Below are 27,788 nucleotides of genomic sequence, written 5' to 3'. Positions count from 1 at the left end.
GTCACTGTATCGCCACTCTGACATATAGAGAGTTGATAGAAACAAACGAAAATATTACAATTCCTCCGTTCCTCCTCCCCCCCCCCCCCCAAAAAAAAAATGCTGAGAGGATTTATGCCCAAATGATTCGCGTCTTTGATGCCACTATATGTAAAATGAAGTTTTTTTTAGTTAAAGCATCTTTTACCTACTGATTCGCTACAACACAACTTGATAATAAAGAAGAAAGAGTGGAGATTATTAATTAGATTTAGAATCCAAGTAAGAAGTCGGAAAGTCTTTGGGAAAACCATTTTGTCGTGTGCTTATATATAACTTCCTACATGATGCTGTTTTAACTAATCAAAATGATCAGCTGCCTACGGGACAAAAAAAATCTTTAATTATTCATGGTCAATTCACTCAAAGTATCAAATAGCAAGATATCACTTCCCAAATAGGCGTCACAACAAATCGTTTCAAATTCTGTCTCAAAAAATCTGACCATTTGCAAGGTACATGTTTCCGTAAATTTATAAGATTTTCGAAATTGTTGTGATTGGAAATGTCTAAGTACATATATTTATTAAATTGATTATCGACAAATCTTATTAACTGATTTATTATGTTTCTTTTAAAACAAAAAATATTTTATCGAATTTTTATAAGGTAACAGGTAATTGATTCCATGTAAATACATGTATTAATAATACATATACGTTACATAATGTAAAAAATTAAGATTGATGTTTTCTAAACAAATTCAAATGGTTGACAAATTAATAATTGTCAGTCTAAAAGATAATTGCTCTGCCAGAAAATAATTCAATAATTTCGTATCATTTTCAACTGAAAATGGCATCATTTTTATAAAAGAATGCTTGATTGCACGTATCTGCAGTTTAATGTTTCTTTTTTAAATTCAAGACTCAAAGGGCTTTATAGGTTAATTCCGGAATTCAATTGAGATATTTTCATCAACATCCACAGAATTAGAAAATTCCTGACGAAACTTACAGTCAATATTGTTCTGTCCCTCGGGACTTCCTAATTATAGTATCCGAGCGTTGTCGCATTGCAGTTACGCAAGAGAATATCGGTGGGAGGCAAGTATTGTCACGATTTACAGGTTCAGAATTGCCATCTCGCTTCTCGGAAGAGTGATGCCCCGATTTTGTTGAATAAATGAGGTGTGATCAGCGATAACTGGATGAATTGTTCCAATTTGTTTAGTGAGCATATTATGATTATTATAACACTTCGAACTTGAATACTAAATACTTCGATTTCATCCAAAGCGGAAATAAACCGATTACGCATCTTCTCAAAAACAAGAGTCTATTGCATGTACACTGATAAAGCAAAAAGCCCAAAATGGTAACTATTAATGAAGGTTATACTTTTTGTATTTGTAAGAAAATTAAACAGTATTAGATATCCTGTTCACATAAAAATAACGCTTTCCTCTTATTTTTACACTGCATAAGTGTATAACAAGGAGAATAAAATGATAATTCTGGCACATTTATGTTTCTTAGATCATAATTTAAAAGAAAAAAACTTTTCCTTTTTTTCTCATAAATTTTCATCAATAAATTTTTCATTAACGCTTTAGGGCACGAAAACAAATTAAACTGCATTACGTAAGTCTTTCAATATGAACTTAAGGTCAGACGACACATTCCTCAGATATATTTTGTATTTCTTGGTATTGTATGAAAAAAAAAAATGCATATTTCTCATTCCCTTTTGTTTTCTACATTTTTCACATGTTTTTAAATGTAAGTACATGAAAAATTGTGATTAAGGCCATTCAGAACCCATATGTGATATATAAGAAATATCACCATGTGATATCTTGTTCAAATGCCTGGTAAGGTGTCCTATTTTTTGTGAGGAAACTTGTATAAGTACTTTGACTTCAATGACAAATTCTTGGGAAAAATCATGTATTTTTAAGGAACGTGTCGTCTGACCTTAAGATATTCAAGTGCTATACTGTAATGATAAACTACTAGTATATAAATTTTGCACCTACATGTATGGGGCTCCTTTACAGCAATATTTATTATGTAGACATGGGGACTTAGCTATAACAAAGTGGAATCAATAATATTCATTTCCTCAATCAGTAACACTATTTACGATTCAGCAATTATACTAGATTTAGTGGATCACGATGGCCGACATCAGCTTGTACCCAAGTTTGACTCGGCCTTTTCCACACAAACATGAAAGTACCCACTTCTGAGTATGCTCTATCGCTTCCTTTCCTCCATCTTTAGGAGCAATTGAAAATCTTTCATACTACAGTGTGTATTCGTTTTTATGCCCCCATAAACGAAGTTTCGGGGATATATAGTTTTTGTCGTGTCCGTCCGTCTGTCTGTCTGTTTGTCCGCAAAAACTTTAACCTTGCCCATAACTTTTAATTCAGTGGAGCTATGACTTTCATATGTCACATGTGTATTACTTGTGAAAAGACCTTTCTTTCGGTACCACCAAATTTGACCTTTTGACCTTGGAGTTTGACCCACTTTTACACAAAAATTTTAAAGTTTTAATTTTATCATATCTTTTGAACAGTAGATGCCAGGACTTTATTACTTCACATATGTATTTTTTGTGGCAAGACCTGTCATTGCATACCGTCACATTTGACCTTGGAGATTTCCGTACCTATGAAAAAACTTTAACCTTGGTCATGACTTTTGAACGATAAGGGCTAGGGCTTTCATACTTCACGTATGTAACCCTTGGGAGAAGGCCCTTCATTGGATACCAAAAACTTTGACCCTCTGACCTTCACATTGGAGTTTGACCTACTTTAGAAAAGCTTAAACCTTGATCATAACTTTTGAAAGGTTAGAGCCAGGGCTTTCATACCTCACATATATAGTCCTTGTGACAAGGCCTTGCATTGGATACTAACAACGTTGACCCTTAGACGTTGACCTTGGAGTTTGACCTACTTTTACAAAAGGTTAACCTTGGCAATAACTTTTGATCTGTAAGGACCAGGACTTTCATACTTCATATACGAATTTCTTTGTGACAAGACCTTTCATTTGATACCAACAACTTTGACCTTGACCTTTGGAGACTGACCTATTTTTAAAAAACTTTTGAACGGTAAGGGCTAGGAATGTCATACTTCACATATGTATTCTTCGTGACAAGACTTTTCATTCGATATGAGCATCCTTGACCCTTTGACCTTGGATCTGGAGTTTGACCTACCTTCATAAAACGTTAACCTTGGCCATTATTTTTGAACAGGTGGTACTAGGGTTTTATATTTCACATTTATATTTCTTGTAAGAAAGCCTTACTTTGGGTATCAACATGATAGACTTGCACTTGAGAAAATTTAACATTCGCTATGTTGTCATACGGGGGCATCAGTGTTTTACAAACACATCTTGTTTTTTATATTAATCAAGGCAAAGCCCATGACTCCCTTTGATATTTGCCTTTTTGTACATTTATAGAAAAAAGTATGCTCATGAGCGAAACGTGTGCAATGTCCGTCTAAAATGTACGTTTCAATTCGGAAACTTCAGTGCCAGTCAAAATACAGTGGACCTTCAGATATCCGGACGCTTCAGTATGCGGACGATATTTCATTGGAACGGAATTTTTCAATGTTATTTTGTCTCTTTTAACTGGTAATTTAGCCTGGTCCCCTGTCTCATCCTTGCCTAGTGACGCGGAATATACGAAGCATAACAGGGACAGGGAACCAGGCTACTGGTAATTCAGATATCCGGACGCTTCACATATCCGGACAAACTGACTAGGAACCAAAGCGTCCGGATAAATGAGGCTCCACTGTATGCACAGGCTGATATCGGTTACTTTAACATTGTTAACGCACGCGATTATTTTGAAAACGCTTAATGATTTTCTTAAAAAACAGAATGTTCCTTGTCGAAAACAAGTCTCTTAACCAATGCTCACAAGTATTATCCCTGCTCTAGTATTACCCACGCTGTGATGTGAATATACACAATCATGTTATTATACACAAGTTCAATTACAGGCAGCCATGAGGCAGGTGCATCAGATTCACATAAAAATGAAATAATCCAATCATATGGCATACCTCAAAAAAGTATGTGCTAGAATTTCAAGCATCTGTATTGAGTAGTTGTCGAGAAAACTGCGACAAAAATTATTGTTATGTATGGTACGGACTAACGCACAGATGAACAAGAAGTTGACATCAGATTTCAACAAAAATGAATCCAATTATATGACATGCCTTTGGGAAGACTGTGTTAAAATTGCAAGCATCTGCCATGAGTAGTTGCTGAGAAAACTGCGAAGAAAATTTGTAATGTATAAAACGGACACACATATAAACAGGAAGTTGACATTGGATTTGATCTTCTTGGAACATTGTGAATAAACCAGAAGTTAAAGTACTTGGGAAAAAAACTTGAACAGCCAGCCTTAATTTTTTTTTTTATATCACTAAGCATAAGAAAGAAGAGTCGGGAATTTTTCAAAAAACAAACATACGATGTAGATTTAATGAAAATGGTAAAATGCAATATCATAGATATTACGAGGGTTTTTAAAAGCATTCATTACAGTAACTTCAATTTTCATCATGTAATCTTTTAAGAATATATCCTATAATAAGAAATTTATTGTTAATGTCGTATATTATGTTAAGTCGATAAAAATATGTGTCATATAACTAGATTTTATTCATGCAGTTAAGACGCAATACGTAAAATTTAATCGTATCAAGTTACCGTACTTCAGCAATGAAAAAGAGACAAATTTATTTTAAAGGCTTTTTGCATGCATTCTTTGTTCGCCAGAAAACTTCGAATAAAAGAATGCCTTCTTAAGTGAAAAAGCTATTATATATCCTGCGCCTAACATTTGACCCTTTTTTTAACGTAGGAAACTAACTAATATTTGCGTTGTCTGCACTCTCTCTCTCTGGAACACATTTCAAAATCATTTTACTCTCGCCAGAGAGTTTGACCCTGCATATATCGAAGGCCTTCATTTCAGAAACTGTCAAAAGATTCATGTAATGGGCATCCATGCCACTTTGTACAAGAGAAAAGTTATGGTCCTTACGACCATTTCCCTCTTCTTTCAATAGTTCAAAGTTTCGGCATAAGCATATTTTTGACATTTTAAAGTTAAATATGTGTATTACACATGTCCATGTCATTTTAATATAAAACCAAATGTCTCTCACGAGACTCTAGCTTTACTGGTTTGAATTTATAACAAAGGAAGAGAAAAGTTGTTCTTGGAAATTTAAGTTTGCAACAACAATAAACAGAATAGAAAATTTCACAGATATTTTTGTATAATTAGTAACCATGGTCATGTCGTTTAAAAAAAACCAACGATTTCATCTCTTCCCTTTTGACCTTGAACTACTGTGCAAATTCAGCTCAAATTAAAGAATGTACAATATGCAATAAGAGTGTACCACACCAAATGAAATTTAACATCTGTATAGGTGTACTAAAATGGACTAATAATAATTAAAGCTGAACATAATTCGTAAAATTAATTTGCATACCGTAAATCTTAAATGTAGTAAAATTAATATATCATTTAATGGCCCCTGTGATAAAGCTTGCTCACTTTGCCGTAAAACATTTAGACGTATACTAAAAACAATTTATGGGAAAAGTTAAACATGCTACATGTATTAATTGCTTTACAAAAAACACCACACTTCAACCTGAGCTTTAACTTTTGAATAGTTGGAGCCAGGGCTTTCACACTGCAGTATTTATTGTGACAAGACCTTTCAGATAGTATAAATATTTTTTGACCTTGGCCTAAGAGTTTGACATACTTTAAAAAAAACCTTAAACCTTTGTCATAATAATTACTTTTGAACAGTTAGAACAGGGGTTTTCATAATTCACAATTGTATTCCTTGTATTTCAATACAAGATTTTTTGTTTTTAAATGAGCATTCTTAAAAAATGGTTTGAACGAAACGTTTGACAGATTATTACTAGTTAGTACACATAGCACAGTATGTATTTTATTGACCATCGCATGTACATGCGCAAGTTATGAGGGGTGCACGATTCACGAATATATCACATTTTCTGATTATTTTTTGTTTTTATTAGATATGACTTTTATATGATGAATATTGCCTTTTATGTCTGATTTATATCGAATCAAGGATCTTTGCTTTACATTTATTTTCCGTTCCGTTCCGCGTTTTAGCAACACCAGTATTTTCGACGTAATTTGCACATTTTCCATACTCGTCGTGGGAGTGTGTACAATGATATGAAAGGAAATCGGATAAAAATATTGACATTTTTTAAAAAGTGCATGGCTAATAAACATTTAGAAAAGTTGTCCAGCTCTTTAACATGTAAAAAATGCAGCCGAACAAATGAGAAATACTATTATCATCTTGCGCTCTATAGAGTCATGTTATTGTACAGAAATACAAAAGTTACATGATTTGCACCGTTTTTGAGTCAATGCAAGGCAAAGAACTGCTTTTAAAAGAACAGGTAAATAGACAGCTACATTTAACGAGTAACCATGAAAAAAAAACATTTGAGAACTACATGTATCACAATCCATCCGCCAAGAGTATATCGAGATCTCACTAATAATTATGTGTGAATAATATTTTAAGTTAGTTAAATAAACTTACAAAATACGGAAGATATCACTTTAAAAACGTATTTTGTTGACTCGTTACACAATATCGCATAATAACAATGTGACCTTAATTTGTGTGAAAAACTATGTGAGCTTAGAAAGTGCGTTGAGCTGTATATTTAATTTTAAAAACCCTAGGCTTTTTAAAATGTTTTGAACGGAGCAGATCTGAAACGCAGCATTTTTTGGCTAATACCGTACTTTGTTCTTTCCAAATGCTTCCCTCATTTGAGGAAAACAATCTTCATATAACTGACTTTAGTCTGATCTAGGATTTTTGTACTTTGATCGAAACAATTTCAGCACTCCTTTTTTTTAAGCGTAGATTTAATTCATTTGCTCTCAACACAGCTTCCGTTTTGAGGCCACAGCTGACAATAAACTAATAGACGGGTCACATGACCCGTCTAATGATAATTTTAAAAAATTTCACTCATTGCATGTCAGTTGCAAATGAAAAGCTTACTTCTCTTTGAATTATTTATCTTTAATGATGATGTAAATGGCGACAGGTGCGTAATACTATTCCTTAGAAAATTCTAGTTATATAATTCTTGCTCAATGCTGAGGATTGTAGGCCACAGCGTCCATACAATTTAATTCAAATATTTCAAATATGTTCCCAGATTTTAACCAGCCTTATAGCAGAACAAAATTAAACAAGCTAATTCAGAGAATTTGTGTCCCCCGGTTAGGGAAAGACCATGCGCAGTTCGGGGGGGGGGGGAGGTCGGATCCCCCCCCCTGACTGAATTTGTAAAACTTTTAAATGTGTACATGTATATTGTGCAAATAAAAATGCCAATATGGATATAAAGATTTGATTGCTTATTCTTTATTATGTGAATGGAAGATTCTTTTTAAATAGAATATCTCTCACACTGTAATGATGAAGCGAGAGGCATACATTTACCACTACACCCAAAGCCACTTTTTAAATGTCGCAAATTATATGCAAACATTAGGTCACATACATGTATATATTTATTATATATTCGCTATTGTCAAAATTTTACACAATGCATGGTGCCTAATTTAGCCTGTATTAAACAGTTCTAGACTAAAAGATGTAATAAGAATGAAAAGTCCGCCGACAACCTGTATTATACGTAATTATTCTCCACATGCCCCTGTGCTAAAAATAGTGCCAAGTGACACTTCTAATTAAACAAACGGGGCGGGACACTTTGAGAGGGACGAGAGAGGCTCTAGGGAGTTTTGTATAAAATTCATTGCAAAAGCTCAAAATCTTCTTGAAATATCGCCCGAAAACGATAGTGTTACACACAAACAGAATGTATACATTAACGACCTTGAACTCTGACCTTGTGACCTCAAAATCAAAAGGGCTTTTCTTAGGCCACAGGGAGTTGTTATGTAAAATTTAATTCCGAAAGCTCAAAGGGTTCTCGAGATATCGCGCGGAAACGATAGTGTTATAACAGACAGAATTTACGAATTTATGACCTTGACCTTTGACCTCAAAATCAATAGGGTTCTTCTTTACTCCATAGAGAGTTGCTATGCAAAATTTCAAGCGAAAGCTCAAAGGGTTCTCGAGATATCGTGTGGAAACGAAAGCGTTACAGACACACAGAAAGACGGACGGACAAACCAAAAATTAGTGTCCCCCACTTTTTAAGCGGGGGACAAAAATTGATTACAGTATAGAATAAATGGATCGACATCTAACCAGTTTGACGGCTAGACTAAGAGTGCCCGATGTTAGTTCGTGAAAGCGGGAATTCGGATAAAGTCATGTGACTGTCCGTCTATTGTCTACAAATGATTGATTATTTTTTAACACTTGCACTTCACAACTTGTTTTTGATAATTGTGTGTAATTATTTTTATGAAACACATATTTTTAAAGTATTTTTAAATGAACGTGAAAAAAAATAAATCCTTTATCAATGCATTTACATTTAAATTTCGAGAGAAATACACGTTTTACACCTCCAAGAGCCTAAGAATTTTTCAAGACTGCTCCACTTCCGGTGAAACTTATTTTCACATAAAGGACAAGATTGGCTAAACCCCCTTTTGGCCCCTGGTTTAGGGGTTCTTTTAGACTGATACAATAGTTTATCTTTTAAAAATATTTTGTTACCCCTGTCACAAAATGATTATTGGTTCTAAGTTATTAGATACACAGAGGTCACAGGAAGATAAGAAAATATGTCAATTTTTCTCACTTTTATAAAAATATTTATCGATTTTAGAGCATATTTTGGTTCAGTAATATAGAGCAAAAGCTTGCTTATCTACCAAATTATTGCATACACTAGTATCAGATGCATCTTATGTATAAAAATCTCAGCTAGACAAGCTTGAGCTTTACGTTTCCGGAAGTGAAAAATGTCTCCAATTTGACGAAATTCGACGAGAATTGAGGAAATTTTGGAAATGCCCGACTTCTGCATCCTCTTGTTGCCTCCGTGTAAGCTTTGAATCCAAATTAGAGCTGGTTTTAATACAAGCATCATTTTAAGTTCTTAAGGAGTACCGACCCTCTGATAAGACAGATAATTTTCAAAGTACAAAATATGAATACTACTCACAGTTTCCTTAATCAGGGTTTCCTAATTGAGAACTCTAAGTAGTCAATTCGATGAAATCTAACATATGATGGAAACACTACTTTCTATTTCTTTTGCCAATTTCTTTCTAATTGTTTTATTATATTTAACAATAAAACATTTAAATCCAACTTCAAAAGCCTTATAAATTGACTAAGATGTATCTTTTTAAGGACCATTTTAAATATGGCTTAATGTTTCAAGTACTTAATACAGAATTTTTACTAGTATGACATTTTTTTAACATGAAGAAATATTAAGAAGAAAGATAACTCCTCCTCACAGATGTACTTTTTTTCTTACCACAACATTGGTGATTTTCTGACTTAGGAAGCATCGCTTCATGATTATTTTTTTAACATGATTTTGAAATGTTTATTGTTGTTTATGAAAATCAATATTACAAATTTTAAATTTTCTAAAGTGAATATTATAGCAGAGGGTCGGGACCCCTTAACTACAAACTATCACATTTTTAACTGTGTTCTGATTTTTACATTAAATAAGGGCCACATTTGGCCGTTATCATACCTTGCTCTTTAATGTAATGTGGTGCATAAGAAAATAAAATATGAAATTAAACTTCTGTATGTAAATTTTGGCTGTTATATACCCTGAGACAAGGGGCATGAAAGTCAGCCTGTATGGATTTTTAGTGATTTCGTTTGCTTATGAGTTATTTAAGGTATATTGAAATATGATTTTAAAAATATCTTAGTTTGACCGATTTTTTTTTTAAAAACACGAACCTACCTTAACGATAAATTATTCTATCTGCAAGTGCAAGTGCTTCTAAATACAAACCAGTAGAGCTAGTGTGGTATCTCATCAGAGACATCTGGCCTGGTGACCAAAATAAAAAAACTAAGACGATCTCACTTTTGATCTCAGTCTCACCTTTCTACTATTTATTATTTTGGAAAAAGTGAGACCAAGATCGATAGTGAGCTGGTGTAAGTTTTATGCTCCCCATGCCTGGTTTCTACTTGTAATGACCAAACTCTTTATGAAGTTTGACTATAACTATAAGCTAAGCCATAACCCCCAACCCCGTCCAAAGCTCTAAAATCATCTTTATCATGTGCACACTGTTTATTTAGTTTGATCAATATATACTAAGCAAAATATACGGTAATACCCAAGTATATGTATAGGGATTCAACACAAAACGTTTGTTCCCTGAATGACACATTATAAGATAATGTTTTTGAAGTGGTTGTAAAATAAATTTGAAGTAAGTCATTTCACTGTTTACAATTTACATGGTACTCAAAGTACGTAGATTACTTGTTATTTAAGATTTTATCTTTAAGATTCTGTAAAACCTGAGGGATCATTTTTTTGCTTCTCCGTGAAGACATTTCATGTAATCTGTACAGTGTCTATTTCTCAGATTTTAGCAAGGAAGTTGTCCAAAACCAGGTTAATTTTGAGCATGGCTCCAATATTATCTTTACCAAGATCGATTTGGTGGTTAAGAATCATAAGTTTTTGTAAGGAATTTCCTAATGAATGACACATGAGCTACAAATGTTGCTAGGATACGTAATAGATTCAGTACATGTCTCGTTTTCGTAATAAGGGCAATGACTATGACCATGGTTTGATGCAATTCAAACTTTCTTCAATGCACTGACGCTTTTACATTACACGTCATTTCGATATTACCAGTAATTGAAATCATGATATCTGTCGAGGTTCTTCTATACCCCATTAGTTGCCATACCATTTTTTTCAAACCAATTTGTCATATGGCCATATTAGATAGTATAAAATATCTATAAACTTTAAGTTTAAATACCCTAAAGACAAAACAAAATTTAAAATTAAAAAAACTCAAACCTGTGTTTGCACTGTCATCGCCAACAGGTAAAAAAGAATGTTAAATATCCATATACAAACAAGGTATGAATTGTTCTGCTTTGGTAGATAAGATCTGTCACTTGGGAAATGCACATAATACCAACTTTCAGTTTGTTCGAAAATAGACACAATTCAAGCTAAGAGGAACAACTGACTTTGCATTTATGAAAATCTTCTTCATAGTCAACCTCAATGCAATGTTTTATATTAATGATAAAATGTACAAGAATTTGCAAAGTTTCCCAATGACATTGACTCATTGTTAACACAATGTACTTTTGCCGGAATATATACAACACTGTTAGAAATTTTCTTCACTGATATTGCAAGTGATAACGTTGAAAACATCCTTTATATGAAGCATCTGTTCCTACTATAGGGATCTGGTTATCAGAAATAATCATCCTTTTCTTCCGGATTATACGTAAAATCAGTTCTTTGATAATTACAAGAACTGGAGTCTTTAATGGGGCATGGGTCTTAAATCATGCTTTAAATTTACCTTGGTACATTCAAGAAATAAATTAATCTTAGCCAATAAATAAACTAAAATATCCCAAATAAATCGTTTAAGTACTGTCAAAGTCGTAAAACCGATGAAAAAAAAAATTAAATTTAAAAAAATAATATTTGTTTACAGTTTTTTAAAAAATAACTTAATTATTACATGATTAATCTGTTTAACTTGTATCCATTACACTTTTACTTATTACTCTAAAACAAGCCATTCATCAAACAAGATTTAGAATTTGTGGGCGGGTAAAAGAGCCTTTGAGGTAAGAACATTTTAATGCTGTGTACTTGAATCTCCAAATAAACTATGATCTTAAAAAACATCTAACATTGTTCCTTTAGCAATACATTTAAAATCAAGCATTTTGACAAGGTGAAAAGTGGATTGTTCAGTTTCTAAAATACGGTTTAATATCCATTCACTTTTATGCAGATTTACGTAAAAGGATCAGTAAGGGAAAATTCAATATTGGACGTTCTCTGTGATAGCTTTTAACTGCACATCTATTTTACTTTGACAAATGGGACACATTAATTCATAGCACCACAAAGGAAATTTGATCAAAGTTTCGAATTTGACAATTTTATCTTCAAAATCTTTCATACTTCCAATATCCAAGCTACTGGTAAAACAAGATTAAATTCCTCTCAAACTTTGTTTGTTGAAAAAAAATCTACTCCCGAAAATGATATCTATTTACCTGTACCTGCCAATTATAATCAAGAATTGTTGTTAAAATGCTCTGCCGTTTGCAATGTGTTTAAATCTCTAGCTATTGTTATGTTTTACAATTAACTGCGCTACATTATAAAAAATACAGTCTATCTACACAGAGATAAGAGATCGAGATCAATGTGTTTAAACACATCTAAGTAAAAATTGTCTTCCCAGTGTGTATGATTCGAGTAGCCAACTGTCATCACAAAATGAGTGCTAGAGGAAGCTTAGAAGACATTTTTGAAGGTGTAACTAATCCGAAATTGAAGTTTGAGGAAAAAGAAATTCCCAGAGGCTCTCCTGCTTTCCAGTTAGTTATAACAGACGTAACCGGAAAAAACAAAGACGACGAAAAATCAGACGAGGAAAACAAAGAAGAAAAGCCCAAACAAAAGTACCACGGCCGGCGGAGGAATACAATAGCCCACATACATCATGGCGAACCCCCCGAGTGGACTTCTCTTCTTGCAAATGCACGGCGGATGTCCGTTTTACCTGAGATAGGAGAACTATCGGAGGAAGTTCCTAGAGGACGACGCGCAAGTCTGTGTCCACCTGCCAATCGTTCGCGGTCACTTTCGCCGGTGGCTTTGGGGGTGTTACGGAGGAACAGTGTTGCGTTTGGATCTTCTGCAGAGCGCGAAACGGTGATAAAGTAAAATGTGAATTGATCGAAAAGGATTGTAACAAGAAAGCTAATCACACCAAAATAAAGGTGGAGGGATTCATTGCTTTGTCTTGGAACACAAAATTGCTGGTATAACTGTCTCTTATTTTTTTTGTATATTGTACGTCTTAAATATTGCTATTTTTGTTGTACATAAGTCATTAATCATCCAATTAATTAATTAAAAACAAAGAATGATTTAAATGATACGATTTTTTGTGGCAAAAGATGACAATATAAGAATGTAATAATGCTATTATGTTGAACTATTAGCCAGATGTTTACCGATAGTGCTGCAACATTTGACCTATTAGACTGATGTCTGTCGATGAGATGTGTTTTATTGTTTTTAAACTAAAGGTATGTTTATATCTTTTCGAAGAAGAAGGAGTCCTTAATGCATTTATACTTAAAAATTTGCTAAAGTTGAGATTTTCAATGGAAAAAGGTTCAATTAAAAACCAAAATGTATTGATTTTCCTTTGCCGTTTTATGCAAGAATATGTTTAGGTTCGTTCTTCTCCAATGAACTAGATACGATCAAATGTACAGAAATATTTTTGCAATTTTAATGGCTTACAAATGGACGGTGTATTTCAAGAGAGTGAAATTCAATATACATGTACAAAAATTGGTTAGAAAGTTCATTCAATATTTTCTTTCAAATTTCGAAAAGAAGTACGATGAAAAGATATCATTAGAATTGTGAGATATTTCATGATTATGTTCACAGAAGAAAACAGATTAATATGTCTGTGCAGAAAAATCAGAGATGTTGCATACTTGTGACATTAATATTGCTTATACCCAGTACGCTTCATCGATTTTGTATAATGCAAGATAAGCTGTGAAGAAACAAAAGAATACATGTGTAATCTATTTTCACACAAAAATGACCAGCATTTCTGTCATTTGAGTGATTCAAAGATGCTGAACAAATATATTTTCATATGAAAACACGATGTGTTTGAAACACTATGCATCCGGCGGCAACAAAGTTCGAAAAAGCAATTTTATAGCATCTAGGTCACATTAAAGGTCACAAGGTCATTGACCTTGGTGTCAGTTGAAAGAACTTGATTAGTGGAACATGCATTTAAAATATGGATTCTCTATCTTTTTTGGTTCAAAAGTTATGGCGAAAGTTCGAAAAAAACATTTTGCATATAGGGTCAAAGTCAAGGTCACAAGATTATTGACCTTGGTGTCATATGAAAGAGCTTAATTAGTGGAGTATGCGTACCTATATGAAGTCTCTATCTCTCGAGGTTCAAAAGTTATGACGAAGGTTAAAGTTGATAAAAGATAGACGAACAGACAGACATGACGAAATCAATTTACGACCCGGATCTTTCGATCCCCGCGCATAAAAACCCTTCCACTTCCTGCTAGAAATAAATTGCTAAAAATATAAAGCACAATCTTGGGATTTTTTTAGGCTGGAAAATTTATGCCTTCATCTAGATTAAACACTACTTTAAACAGGATGTGTTTGTGAAGCACTGATGCCCCCGTATGGCAGCTTATAGCGAGGGTTGAATTCTCTCAAATGCATGTCAAACTCCAAAAGTTAAGGTCAAAAGTGTTGGTACCCAAAGAAAGGTCTTATTACAAGGAATATACCTTTTAAATATGAAAGCTGAAGTTCTAACTTAAAAACTTATGACCAAGCTTTAGGTTTATTTCTTTAAAAATGGGTCAAACTTTTATGTCAAGTTCAAAATTATGAACCAGCTGAATGATCTTGTCACAATAAAATGAATAAATACACATGCGAATTATGAAAGCCTTAGCTCCAACTGTTCAAAAGATATGACCAAGGTTAAAATGTGGTATTTCTTTGTGAAAGTAGGTCAAACTCCAAGGTAAGGTCAAGAGGTGGTCAAATTTGCTGGTATCAGCCTATGTGATTTTTCACCATTGTACGTTTCCTCATAAAATTTACCTGGCTTAGTATATTTTTGTAAAGTTTATATTACACTTTTTACACTAAGCTATCATATTCTCAAATTTGTTTTCATCTATAAACCTTTACCAAGTATGATTTGTCCATATTTGTTATTTTGTTGAAGAATGAACTATTTTCCAAATCTATTTCATTTTCCAAGACTAAGGAGAAAAATTCAAAGACTAATCCACTCTTCTAAGCATTGTGGCAATGCACTTTGAAAATTTTTTGCAAAGTGTGTTAAAATTGGGTCAAATTCAATGCACTTTGAAAAATTTTTTCAAAGTGCGTTGAATTTGGGACACACTCAACGCACTTTGAGAAAATATTTCAAAGTGCGTTAAGAATGTACATAAATATTTTTGGCAAGAGGACTTTTAACGCACTTTGACAAAAAAATATGTAGAAAACAAAAACTCTATACTTAGATTTTACCATCTTCCCAAGTCAAGAGTTTCTGATCTCTCTGTGTAGATTGACTGTATTTCTGATATTTTTCTCTTTCCAAAAACGTTTAATCTACATGTACTCATTTAACCTCACTGGGAACAAGGAGAAGACAAGTAGAAGGTCTCTCAGTCCAACTTTTTCTTCTTATACATTGTACATAGCCGTCGGTAGAAAATTGAAAGTGGACCCCACCCCATCAAATGTAAGTCCCAATTTCCAATGCTTATATATCTATGCAAAACATTCGTGTTGCTAAGATCCCCTTCCAGGTACCGATGCGTACACCCAAATATAATGTGTTAGCATAACTGGTATGACGTTGAAAACTTTCAATAAATTTTTAGTTTGCATATAAAATGCATGCATACTGCAAAAATTAAGTACAGTAAAACATTTAAGAGAGAAAGAATTTTCAAAGTATGGAAGAATCAAAATCGCTCACTTTCACATCCTTAAGTGACCTCATCAGCAAAGAGTTATCAATCAGGTTCAATTATTCAACATACCTAAGATCTGCAAGAATATTGACCACGCCATACACATTTTTTCAAAGTGCGTTGTAACAAAGCATGTAAGATAATATCAAGTCTCTTCCAAAGAAAAGAATGCTTGTACCATCTGTCCTTAAATTTGTTTGAAAGTAAGGAAAATTTATTATCTAGTTGAGTGTACGAGGGTTGTCCCGTGCAATCGTGGACAAGTTGTCTAGTGTAAAAAAATAAACATCACTGCGTTCTGAAATTTTCACTATTATTTAGTACATATTTTAGTAATATACACAGCAAATTTCAGATAAATATATGCATAAATAAACAAATTATGTGATTTTATGCCATGTATTGTATCACCTTACGGCGCCTGGATCATAACGTCAAAGTGTCCAAAACAGCGTCACGTTTTATCTTCGCTAAAAATGAAGTTGGATGAGTCCGAATTAAATTTAGGAATTTCATTGATACACATTCTTTTGTCTCCATAAACAGTCGAAGAACTAATTGGCATCCTCATGCGATCTTCTGAAGATTTACCAGTAAGTTACGGACAATATTTTCACCATCATTCAATTAATAGAAAATCTCATATCGGCGGTCTACTGTGACAGCGTCTTTTGCTATTACATTAGGAGTTTGTCCGTATGTTTTGTACTCCCCAGGGACTCAATCAAAAAGAATTCGCTAAGAAAACTCCTATTTCATTTGTATACTTAAGATATGGTGATATTTTTATAATCTTTTTTCTTCTATGGTCATTTCAAGTCTCTAAAGTTGTCATTACAACATCGAATTAAAACGGAACTGCTCTCCGGTGCGCCGTAACGTCATAAAGCGTCGCCATTTTTCGTGTGTTGTGTTTGCCACTATCCCATTTCGAATGCTCGAGAAACTGCTAAAAATTAACCAAATGCCTTAAAATTTTTACAAAGACTACAAAATTGCTTGTGGAATTGAATTAGGATAATTTTAATTTTAAAACTTTTATTTTGAATTCAAACTTGTGTATTCTTTAATGAAACCTTGGTTTTTTTAACGTGCGCCGAAGGACAATACCCCGTGCACATTCAAGCATAATAAAATCTTTATTTTTGCCTATATTTATCAAAAAAATTATCATGCACTTAAATATGATAAATAAACATTTACTCAAAGAAGGTGTTGCAGAAACTCGCGATTATTCCCTATACATCGAGAAGGACATTTTAAAATACCCTCGTTATGTGTAAATATAGATACAGCTACGTAGAGGACTATGTTTACGGCGGGTATTTCCTGCTTGATACAGCAACACGCTTTCGTCATTTTGCACGAAAAAGGTTGAGACAACAAAAATCACAATGGCTAAAGCAGTAGTTTGAAAGATATACTGTAGGCATCGTGCGAAAATATTTTTCGTGAAATAAAACTGCGTCCCATAATCACACTGTTGGTGCTACATCCAAGACATTTCATTTGTTTCAAATCAAATCTTGGCTACTACATGTAACTAAGAGACCAGAATTATTCAAAACTGCAATAACTACAGTATGTAAAAAATGAAAGAAAAAGTGAGCAAGCTCACATACCCCACGCTCCCCCAAAACTCAAAGTGCTGAAAATCCCGGGAAAAAAATGAAAGAATCGGAATTTCCCGGTAATATGCACATCTACAAATTGTGTCCTAAATATATGCAAAGTTTGATGAAATTCTGTGCAGCGGTTTATGAGGAGTTGCGCTGACAAACTGTTCATCACTATATTCAAGATATCCCCAAAAATCTAATTTGAAAAGTGCCGAAATTCCCAGAAAAATAAAGGAATCGGAATTTCCTGGTAATATGAACATCTACACATTGTGTCCTAAACACAGACACGTGCCATAAGTATTCGGTGAACATGGCGACTTGTTTACGCTTGAAAACGAAAGTACATACTTTGAGTCTCTTGTTTTTGTATCTACACGTCATCGATGACGAAGTGTTAATAAATTTAGATTTTTAGTCACATGACGTATCACATGATCATTTGTTGTCGTCTGTAGTTAGCGAAAGTTGTCAGAATTACGAATTTGAAAATATGGGTCGAAAAGGGCAGGAGCTTGGGACGGAGGCGAAAAATATCATTATAGATTTGATACAGAGTGGTCTTTCCCGTCACAAGGTCAGTGAGATGTTGAAAATTCCAAAGTCAACAGTTATCGATATCGCAAGAAAGTTTTTTGCCACAGGGTCAGTGGAAAACAAACCAAGAAGTGGGCGGCCGGCGAAAATGAAAGAAAGGGATTACCGTGGTTTAGAAAGGCTTGTGAAAACGCATCGTCGGGAGTCTTTAAGTGATATTACATCAAAATTTAATGAAGGCAGGACTGAAAATGAAACTGTAAGTAAGCGGACTATTCAGCGTCATTTGCATAATCATGAATATAGAAGGTGTGTAAGTAAAAAGAAACTTGTTGTGAAGGAGGTTAACCGACGAAAGAGACTGGCATGGTGCCGAGAGAAAAGGCGGTGGACAGTTCAGAATAACTGGAATAAAGTGATATTCTCAGACGAGAGCAAGATAATGATTGGTCACGACCAGCGGGTTCATATTTGGCGCAAGAGAAACGAAGGTTGGCGACCCGATCTTGTGCAACCCCGGACATCGCAACCCAGGTATGAAGTAATGATATGGGGGTGTATCTCTTGGAATGGTGTTGGGACAATTACACCGGTAAATGGTATCATAAATGCACAAAAATATCAGGACATTCTGGAAGAGAACCTGTGGCCAGTGATTGCTCGACATTTTCCTAGGGGTGGATATTTTTTTGCAGGACGACAATGCCCCCGTTCACCGAGCAAGGTCTACTCAAGAATACATTGCCCAGAATGGAATAAACTGCTTAAGTTGGCCTGCCCAGTCGCCAGATATCAACATTATTGGAAACCTTTGGCTATTGATAAAAAGAAAGCTCCAGACACGCATTTCTTTCATTAAATCTAAAGACGATCTCGTGGAGGAAATTCGGGGCATTTGGACAAGCATCCGACCTAACTATGTTCAGAACCTATACAAGTCCATACCAAACAGAATTTTGAATGTAATCAGGCTCAAGGGACATCTTACGAAGTATTAACAATATTTATATGTTTTATTACTTTATTTCATTACAGCAGATGTTTGAAATTTGACACTTTCGTTTTCAATCGTAAACAAACCGCCATGTTGATCGAATACTTATGGCACGTGTCTGTACCTGCAAAGTTTGACGAAATTCTGTGCAGCGGTTTATGAGGAATTGCGCTGACAAAATGTTCATCTCTATATTCAAGGTATGGCCAAAAATCTAAGTTGAAAAGCGTGGAAATTCTAAGAAAAATAAAGGAATCGGAATTTCCAGGTAATATGCACATCTACACATTGTGTCCTAAATATCTGCAAAGTTTGACGAAATTCTGTGCAGCGGTTTATGAGGAGTTGCGCTGACAAAATGTTCATCTCTATATTCAAGGTATGGCCAAATGCCTAAGTAAAAAAGTGCAGAAATTCCCGGGAAAAATAATGGAATCGGAATTTCCTGGTAATATGCACATCTATACATTGTGTCCTAAATACCTGCAAAGTTTGACGAAATTCTGTGCAGCGGTTTATGAGGAGTTGCGCTGACAAAAAAAAAGGACTGACTGACTGACTGACACTCTGACGGACGGGTCAAAAACATTATACCTCCCGCAACTTGTTGCGTGGTGTATAATAAATTATTAAACAATACAGTAAATTTATTTTCCAAGACAAAACTAAATAAAGTATTAGTTTTAAGTCACAGCGTATTAAGGAAAATAATTTTATCCTGCATATAGTTATTACTCATAACAATTAAATTCTTGACATCTCTCTCTTGCAAAAATGATCCATTCCAGGATTCGAACCCTGGCTCTGGTAAACGTACGATTTGGTAACCAACCAGCATATCCACTAGACCAATTCCGACACGATTGTTTCTCAGTGTTATCTAATGTACACAATTTGCATTTCGTTTGTAGAATAATTTCTATTCAATTTTTGCGTTTTTCAAAATTGTGCCTCTTTGAAACAAAAATCGGAGATGGCAGTTTTGAAGAAAATTCCTGCCTCTTTGTGTATATATCAAAATTATTTTGTTTCAAGTAGGCACTTTTTCAGAACAGTGGGGATTCCCTATTCAAAAAACGGAAAATCTTATATATTTTGCCGTGAGACTAATTTTCACATCATTTTGTGGCAAATTGGAAGTCACTACGCAGCTTCCAAATATTTTTTCTCGTTGTGCTTTATATATTGATGCATTTGAAACATCTGCAACATAAATATTCTTCTTTTCATCTGCTACACATTTAGGGAAAATAACAAAAGAACTGCAACACCCTCTTTTCAGCTTAGTGCGCCCATTACTTTTCGAGAAAGACGCTTTGTCCACGATTTTACGGGACAACCCTCGTACATGTATCGGCAACTGTTTAAAGAAGCTTCTGTATGGTATGTACAGGAATCTGTAGTGTTTATAAACGTCTGTTATAAAACATATGCGCATGAAACAATAGAATGAATTTCTTTCAAATTTTGAAGTTGAATATATCCAGTTGTATCTCGAAATATTATTCATAGAATATGGATGCAATTTTTTTAAAAAATATATATTAAAAACATCATGGGCAATTGTCTGCTTTTAAATTAAAACACTAAATAATCGATTAACAATGACGTACGTGATAAACTAAAAACAAAGATTAATGATAAACGTGATGACCTAACTTTTCAAATTTCAACTTCTCAACTTTGCAGCAATATAACTTTATCATCTGCATACGAGATTGATACAAGAGCATGCTCGACATATGAACAATTTCTAAAACGAGGTAAGTTATTGACAAACAAGTTGAAGAAACGATACCGGGGGGTAATATCATCAGTCTCGTATAAGAGTTCTTTGGTCAAAACAACGGCCTTGTCAGCAAATACAATCTATCATCAAGTCAAATGTTGACTGAAGTTTTTCCAACTTATTAAGCCATAATTTACACACTGAACTGTCGAAAAATTTTCCCTTTATTTCCTGATCATGACAAGGAGCACATAACGGGTGTTACCGGTCGACATGGGATGGTCACTCCTCCATGGCAACTGATCCCACCGTTGATGTTACAGAGGTCCGTGATTGTTCAGTTCCCGATTTGCATTGTTTAAGTTTGAGCTGGAATATTGATCGTTATCTCATATATATATATATATATATATATATATATATATATATATAATGCCAATTTTTTTTTAACTCGAGCCAACACAGTAATATTTACAAAAGAAAGTGATGGAAAACTTCTTTTATAATAAAATGTTTGATTTTATTGAAAGGTTGGTCTCAAAACTTATGTCTGAAAATAATTCTTTCCCCTTTTACCTTTGACTTCAGATTGCAATAGATACATGTAGATAAATAATTAAAATACAGTACAGAAAGATTTATCATTGAAAACGAAATCTGAAAGTACAGGATTCCGGAAGTTAAATGTCCTTCTTGCACGCACATTCCTCCCCAGAGTGTTTTTCGTTGTTTGTATGGCATGCAGGTCTGTGCATTTTAAATTGATAAATTTGAAGTGTGCGTGTTACCTGTCTTACAAACAGGAATATTTGAATAATTTAAAATTTACTTTTATTCTTTCCGATATGAATAATGATTTTTCTTTTAGAAAAATCTATCTACATGTTATGTAACGTTGTTATCGTTGTTATAACAGTAAAACCCCATTTCATTTACTTATATTGGTTGTAGGGTAAACATTATTAAGTGTGGTGTATCTAAAGACATGTCTTTAGAAAATTAAAGCTGTTTTATGATTTCACCTTGAGGACTCACTCTTTCACATTTATTTATATATTCAATGGAAATTATTTCTAAAAAAGAAACTTTTCTTAAGACAGGCATGTAGATTCAATTCAGCCAGAGCAAATGAATAAGTTTAAGAAAGAATCTAGACTATTTAACATTCGCTTTCTCTTTAACTGTTTAAGAAATACCAAATGTCTTTTTCAAAGTAACGCATAAGTCTCAGGAATTAGTCGAATAAATATGCAATGGTCCCATAAAGTGTAAATTGAAATTCGTCTGTGTTACGATTAGATGGATGGACGAGAAATGTATATAATTAATGTAGGTGTTTGGAGACTTCCAGAGGAACAAGGTGTTAATAACCAAATATTGATGTTTATTTATATGCCAGAAGATATGAAATGGTGCCTTAATTTAAAAGTACAGGCTAGCCTCCATGGCACCTGATCCCACCTCTGACGAACAGGTCTGTGGTTGCTCTGCTCCTGATTTGAATCGTTTAATGGACTTTGGGGCTTGAATAGTGCTCGTTATTTCAGGATCGATTACTGATTATTTATTTAAATCATATACCAGGTAGATAAAAGATTATCTTCATCATGAAAAAAGCCTGGAAAACGTAAGATTTTTTTGGCAGACTTGCTTAAAGTACGTATACGCCACAAAATATAGGGAAATTGAAAAAAAAAAACGTTAGGTACACTTTAGGACTATCAGAGGATTGGAAAGCCCCTATTGAAGCTTAGTACAGGTATGTGACGCTACTAAGTATGACACCATAGGATACATGTATGCACCCCATTATTTGAATGGCCATCGATGCCTTGCTTAGGAGTAGATGAGTTGCCTGAGAATCTGAAGCGTTTGCAATTGCATGGAAGATTATGTTGATAAACCAAAAGCTGAACACGACTTTCATGCAAACGCCATATTTGATATTACATGTGTACTATGGACGACATCAGCACCAGGATATACTCTTCGCATTCGTTACAATTGACTGCTTTATTGTCACGGGTATTGGCATGGAATGACAACCCGTGTTTGTGCTGGTTATCTTGCATTACCTCTGATTTCTTTTCATTGGTGTGTTTTTTGGTTTTGTTTGTATATTGTACTGACCGTGTAACTATTGCAAGTTGCTTTGGTATCTTACTTTCTGCATTAGAAGAAACAATTATTTTTTTGTCGCTGTATGATGCTGTATAGCATACGTACGTCTACACCGGTGACGACTGATTCAATGAACAGTATCCTTTGGCTAGTGGTGGCTTCTTCATAGAGTGAAAAAATTCTTGAGAGGAACTTAAACAACAAACGAACAAATAAAGATTTTTCTGTCAATGTTGCAAGAGCAAATATGGATAAAACAGATTAATTGATTGTGTTGTTTAACGTCCCTCTCAAGTATTTTTCACTCATATGCAGACGCCACCACTTGCCGGTGGAGAGCATCAAATTTTGTCCTATGCTCGACACTCAGGGCCTGTGAGCAGTTGCAAACAGAAGTATGATAGCAAAGTCAAGAACAGAGATAGGAAATAAAGTACTGAACCGAGTTTTTATTCACATCAGGAAAGAGCAAATCATCGGACAAATGGGAAATAGAACAGAATTATCGGCATTCTAAATCCAGAAATTCCAGTTCATACAGTTGAATAAGATTTAGGTAAAGATTGTTATTGTATACTGTTTAAAGTCCCTCTCAAGAATGTTTCACTCATATGGAGACGTCTTTATAGGTTAAAGAAAGATCAAAACTTTACATAAAAGTTTATTAAAGCCATTTACGTATATTTCAGACACAACTATTCCACAGAAGGATTGAGAAGAAATCCGCAGAAATCAGAGAAACAGACAATTACAAGGAAACAATGTAAGAGATAAACTGAAAAGGATCAGGCAGACGACACATCAGCTGAATCGACAGAAGAGAGGGCGGATAGGCAAAGTCAGGAACAGAGAAAGGGCAAATAAAGTAATCCCAATTCGACTGCAAAAATAGAAAAAGTCTCACATTGTATCTGTACCAAACTTAGATTTACCTGTTAATACCAAGTTTGTCTTTGTAAGCGAAAAGGGGAACGATATCATACGGGTTTTTTTAATTTTGGCTTCAACTGTAAGTACCGAGATAGATTTACTAGTTACGTATTGGTCATAAGCCGAAATTGTCCATTATATCAGATATTACACGGTCTGAGGCGCGTGAATGCCGAGGAGAGTTTAATAATTGACATTATGGGCAGTTTGAGGTCAGTCATTCCATTGTTAACTTACATTGGACAGCCCTACATAACTTTTTTCTTTTTTACATTAACTTGTATATTCGTATGAAACTCCGTAAAATAAAATCCCTGCAACCATATCCATTCTGCTGTCAATCTTTCGAAGTCCCAACTTAGGGACAGGGCAATCATAAGGTAACATCACACGTGCAAACAGTAAAAAAAAAAAACGTCGTTAAACTCGACCTACTGCTTCAACAATCTGGGAAATCGCTAAAGTGGGCCTGGAATCTTGCATTCAATTTGCAATTCTTCGGAAAAGGACTTTTTGATTGGTCATTATATTTGCAAGATTTATTTTTCATTCTAACCAATTTAAGCTATATGATCAAAAAGAGAGGTGAAAAGTCTGGGGTAGGGAGTCACTTAATTACCTTTTTGAAGGAAAAAGGATAACAAGTTCAGCTAAATTCTTTCAGGGTCTGATATTTAATCATTTATTTTGTATTGCTGGATCTGTGTACCATCACAAATAAGATGTACAAGACTGCTTCAACAATGTGTCTTTTGATAATAGAGAAAAGAAATCGGCAAACCTATTCTTAAGGTGGGCCATGAAATCTTATATTCAAATATTATACGTACACAGTGTGATCTTTCTCCTTTAGAAGAAGAGCTCCATATAAAGATATACAAAATAATCAAAATTCTAAAACTGATTATGACATTTTTCTTTGTCAATTGATAGTTGACAGCTAAAGATATCATCTAAAAATTTAAGTTATATCTGGTGGTTAATTTTTTGGTAATTTATTGATCCCCAAGCCTCCTTAACACCCATAGGCAGGGTAGGGCCTGGGGCACAAAAATTGCATCAATCTAATCAGTAATATTCAGTAGTAATCAAAAGTGCCCCTACCACACATGAACCCCTGACCCTAGGTCCACTCATTGTACATTTTTTGAAAAGGCACTTTTGCTTATCAAAAATGTTAGATTAATACCAAGGAGCAAATTTCAATTCATTTTCAGTATATAAGTAGACCCCACCCCTAATAGTCCCATCATAACTATATAGGTACTACTAGTTCATCTGCTTATTCAATTCATTATCAATAAAGCCCAGTATTAACACCAGCTCCCCTGACCACATGGCCCTAAAATTCACAATTTTAGAAGAGGCACTTTTGCTCTTTATAACTATGTCATCAATCTATAGGAAGACACCAAATACTCTTCATTTAGAATACTAGTAACTCTCTATTAAATTATATTTGTAAAATATGAACATAACATTGACTACTCCATGCATATAACAAACAAAAAAATACAGTGAGTAACAATGGTTAATTTTACATTACAGGTGAAAGAATGTGATAGATGTCAGAGATCTGCCAATGCTGCTCCATCAACAGCCCCTCCTCTACAAGTCATACCAGTGGCAACAGATGTGTGGAACAAAATTGGTATGGATGTGGTCAACTTTAAAGAGTCTGTAGATGGTTATAAACATGTTATTACTATTACAGATTACTTTTCAAAGGCTGAAGCTGTGCGAGACAAAACTGCCAACACCATAGCTGCCTTCCTTATCAAGACCATTCTGCGTCATGGTGCCCCTCGCATACTGATGACTGACAATGGCTCCAAATTCAAAAACCAAAGACTTCAAGAGCTCACCAGTTCCTATGGAATCAACCACATTTTTACAACGCCATATCATCCTCAAGCCAATGGCCTTGATGAGAGGACCAACCAGACGCTGAAGCAGAGTCTTTGGAAAGTAGTCCATGACCACGAAGACGACTGGCCGAAGTACCTTGACCATGTGGTTTCAGCAATCAACATGACAAGGCAGTCCTCCACCGGCTACTCTCCAATTTATCTAAAGGGGCTACGAACACCGAGGATGGGCTTCAAAACCAACTTGAGCCCTGTACAGACGTAAGCTTTCATGAGATTACTGAAAGTCGAATTAAACAATCAATTGACTCTCAAAAAAGAATTTTTCAGGAAGCCAAGGACAACATCTCCCGTGCCCAGAAGAAGCAGAAAACAAACTACGATAGAGGCACAACATAGTACGGCATGATTTCCAGGTCAACGACCAAGTTCTCCTTCAAAACCTGAAGCGAAAGACGAAAAAGGGACACAAAGATGAACATAAGTGACTGGGTCCATATACCATTACAACAAGAGGCCCATGGACCTTATAGGGCACCTGAGTATCATGCGAAAATTTTCCAACAATTGAATTTGATTCATGTTTTAAACTAGAGGCCATGAAATTCACAATTTTGAAAGAGGCACAATTGCTCATCATAATTATACACTCAGCATGCTTATTTTGGTTACTTAATACCCAGACGCAGATCAGAGTAACAAAGAGAAAATGCATTTCTACTTTTAGTGAATTTCAGGGCCCCTGGGTCAAGGCTTCTTGTGTTAGGGCGGGTCCACAGTTGAGCTCCCCACTAACCGTGGGGCCACATCTTTCAAAATTTTGGAAATTTTTAAAAAGTTTATTTCATCATGCTGTTGATTAATACCAAAGTGCAGATTTAAAAGCATTAAATAATTTCAGACTATGTTACCCCCCCCCCAAAGTACAGTGTACCTTTGTCCCAGGGGCCAGGAAATTAACCATTTTTGGAAGAAGCAGGTTTTTTTTGGTCATAAATATATACTAAGATCATTGGCATTATACTCAATAACAAAGGAAAAGATTTTCAAAGAATTCATGCATTTTCCTTTGAATTCATGCATTTTCACTATATAATCAATAAAGCCCCGCCCTAACACCAGAACCCCCAACCCAGGGGCCATGAAGTTCACAATTTTGGAAGAGGTAGCCTTATTTAACAGAACTATGTACTTGGTTAGTTTATTTAATACTCAGGAGCAAAGAAGGTGATTTTCAAAGAAATAATTCATTTTTACTATATAACCTATATAGCCCCGCCCTAGGAGTAGAACCCCTGACCCTGGGGCCATGAAATTCACAATTTTGGAAGAGGCAGCCTTATTCAACAAAGCTATGTTTATTTAATACTTGGTTTCAGAAATAATTCATTTTTTTTACCCCCCCCCCTAAAGACTAGAACCCCTTGTCCCAGGGGCCAGGAAATTAACCATTTTTGGAAGAAGCAGGGTTTTTTTGGGTCATGAATATATACTAAGATCATTGGCATTGGTATTATTTAATACTCAGGAGCAAAGAAGAAGAATTTCAAAGAATTTTAGCATTTTCACTATATAATCTATATAGCCCCGCCCTGGCACTAGAACCTCTGACCCTGGGGCCATGAAATTCACAATTTTGGAAAAGGCGATCATTTTTAACTTACCTATGCACTTGGTTAGTTTATTTAATGCCCATAAACAGAAAAGAAGAACTTCAAAAAAAATAATGCATTTTCAATACATAACCTGTTTAGCCCCACCCTAGCACTAGAACCCCTGACCCTGAGACCAACAGTTTGACTGCTTGATGTCCAGGAATAAAGAAGAAGATTTTTAAAAATTGAACTAATTTTAGTGGTTTTTGCCCCATCCCCTAGGGGGGCAGGGACCATGTAATTCATAATTTTTGTTCCCCTTCACCCAAAGATGCTATATGCCAAATTTGGTTGAAATTGATTCAGTGGTTTCAGAGAAGAAGCTAAAAATGTTCAAATGTTAACGAACGACGCACGACGACGGACGAAAACATAGCAATAGGTCACCTGAGTTTACTCAGGTGACCTAAAAAGATCAAAAAAGGTCATTCATTTACAGTGAACGACGTGAAGGAAAATTTGATAGAAATTATTACACTGAATAAGGAGTTAGAAAATTAGAA

The 27,788-nt window shown here is 34.6% G+C and overlaps 2 protein-coding genes across 2 annotated transcripts in view; one reads left to right on the top strand and one right to left on the bottom strand.

The window, feature by feature from the left end:
- Positions 1-11,308, bottom strand: part of LOC134270077 (prostaglandin E2 receptor EP4 subtype-like) — a 31,511-nt gene extending 20,203 nt beyond the window's left edge. Inside the window, exon 1 of the mRNA XM_062752254.1 lies at positions 11,079-11,308. The gene's annotated coding sequence lies outside the window, so the exon portion shown is untranslated. The remainder of the gene's footprint in view (positions 1-11,078) is intronic.
- A 6,636-nt stretch (positions 11,309-17,944) lies between these two features.
- LOC134270078 (uncharacterized) lies at positions 17,945-25,895 on the top strand. The gene is made up of 2 exons (XM_062752255.1): positions 17,945-18,580; positions 25,311-25,895. Exons 1-2 carry the CDS (start codon positions 17,945-17,947, stop codon positions 25,893-25,895), a joined length of 1,221 nt encoding a protein of 406 aa, XP_062608239.1.
- Positions 25,896-27,788: the final 1,893 nt, after the last annotated feature.

Source organism: Saccostrea cucullata, unplaced genomic scaffold (assembly GCF_032062105.1).
Source record: "Saccostrea cucullata isolate Sc308-1 unplaced genomic scaffold, CSIRO_AGI_Scuc_v1 ctg1532, whole genome shotgun sequence".
Classification (NCBI taxonomy): Eukaryota; Metazoa; Mollusca; class Bivalvia; order Ostreida; family Ostreidae; genus Saccostrea; species Saccostrea cuccullata.
Note: the sequence above shows the minus strand (reverse complement) of the source record. Positions and strands in the feature narration are given on the sequence as shown.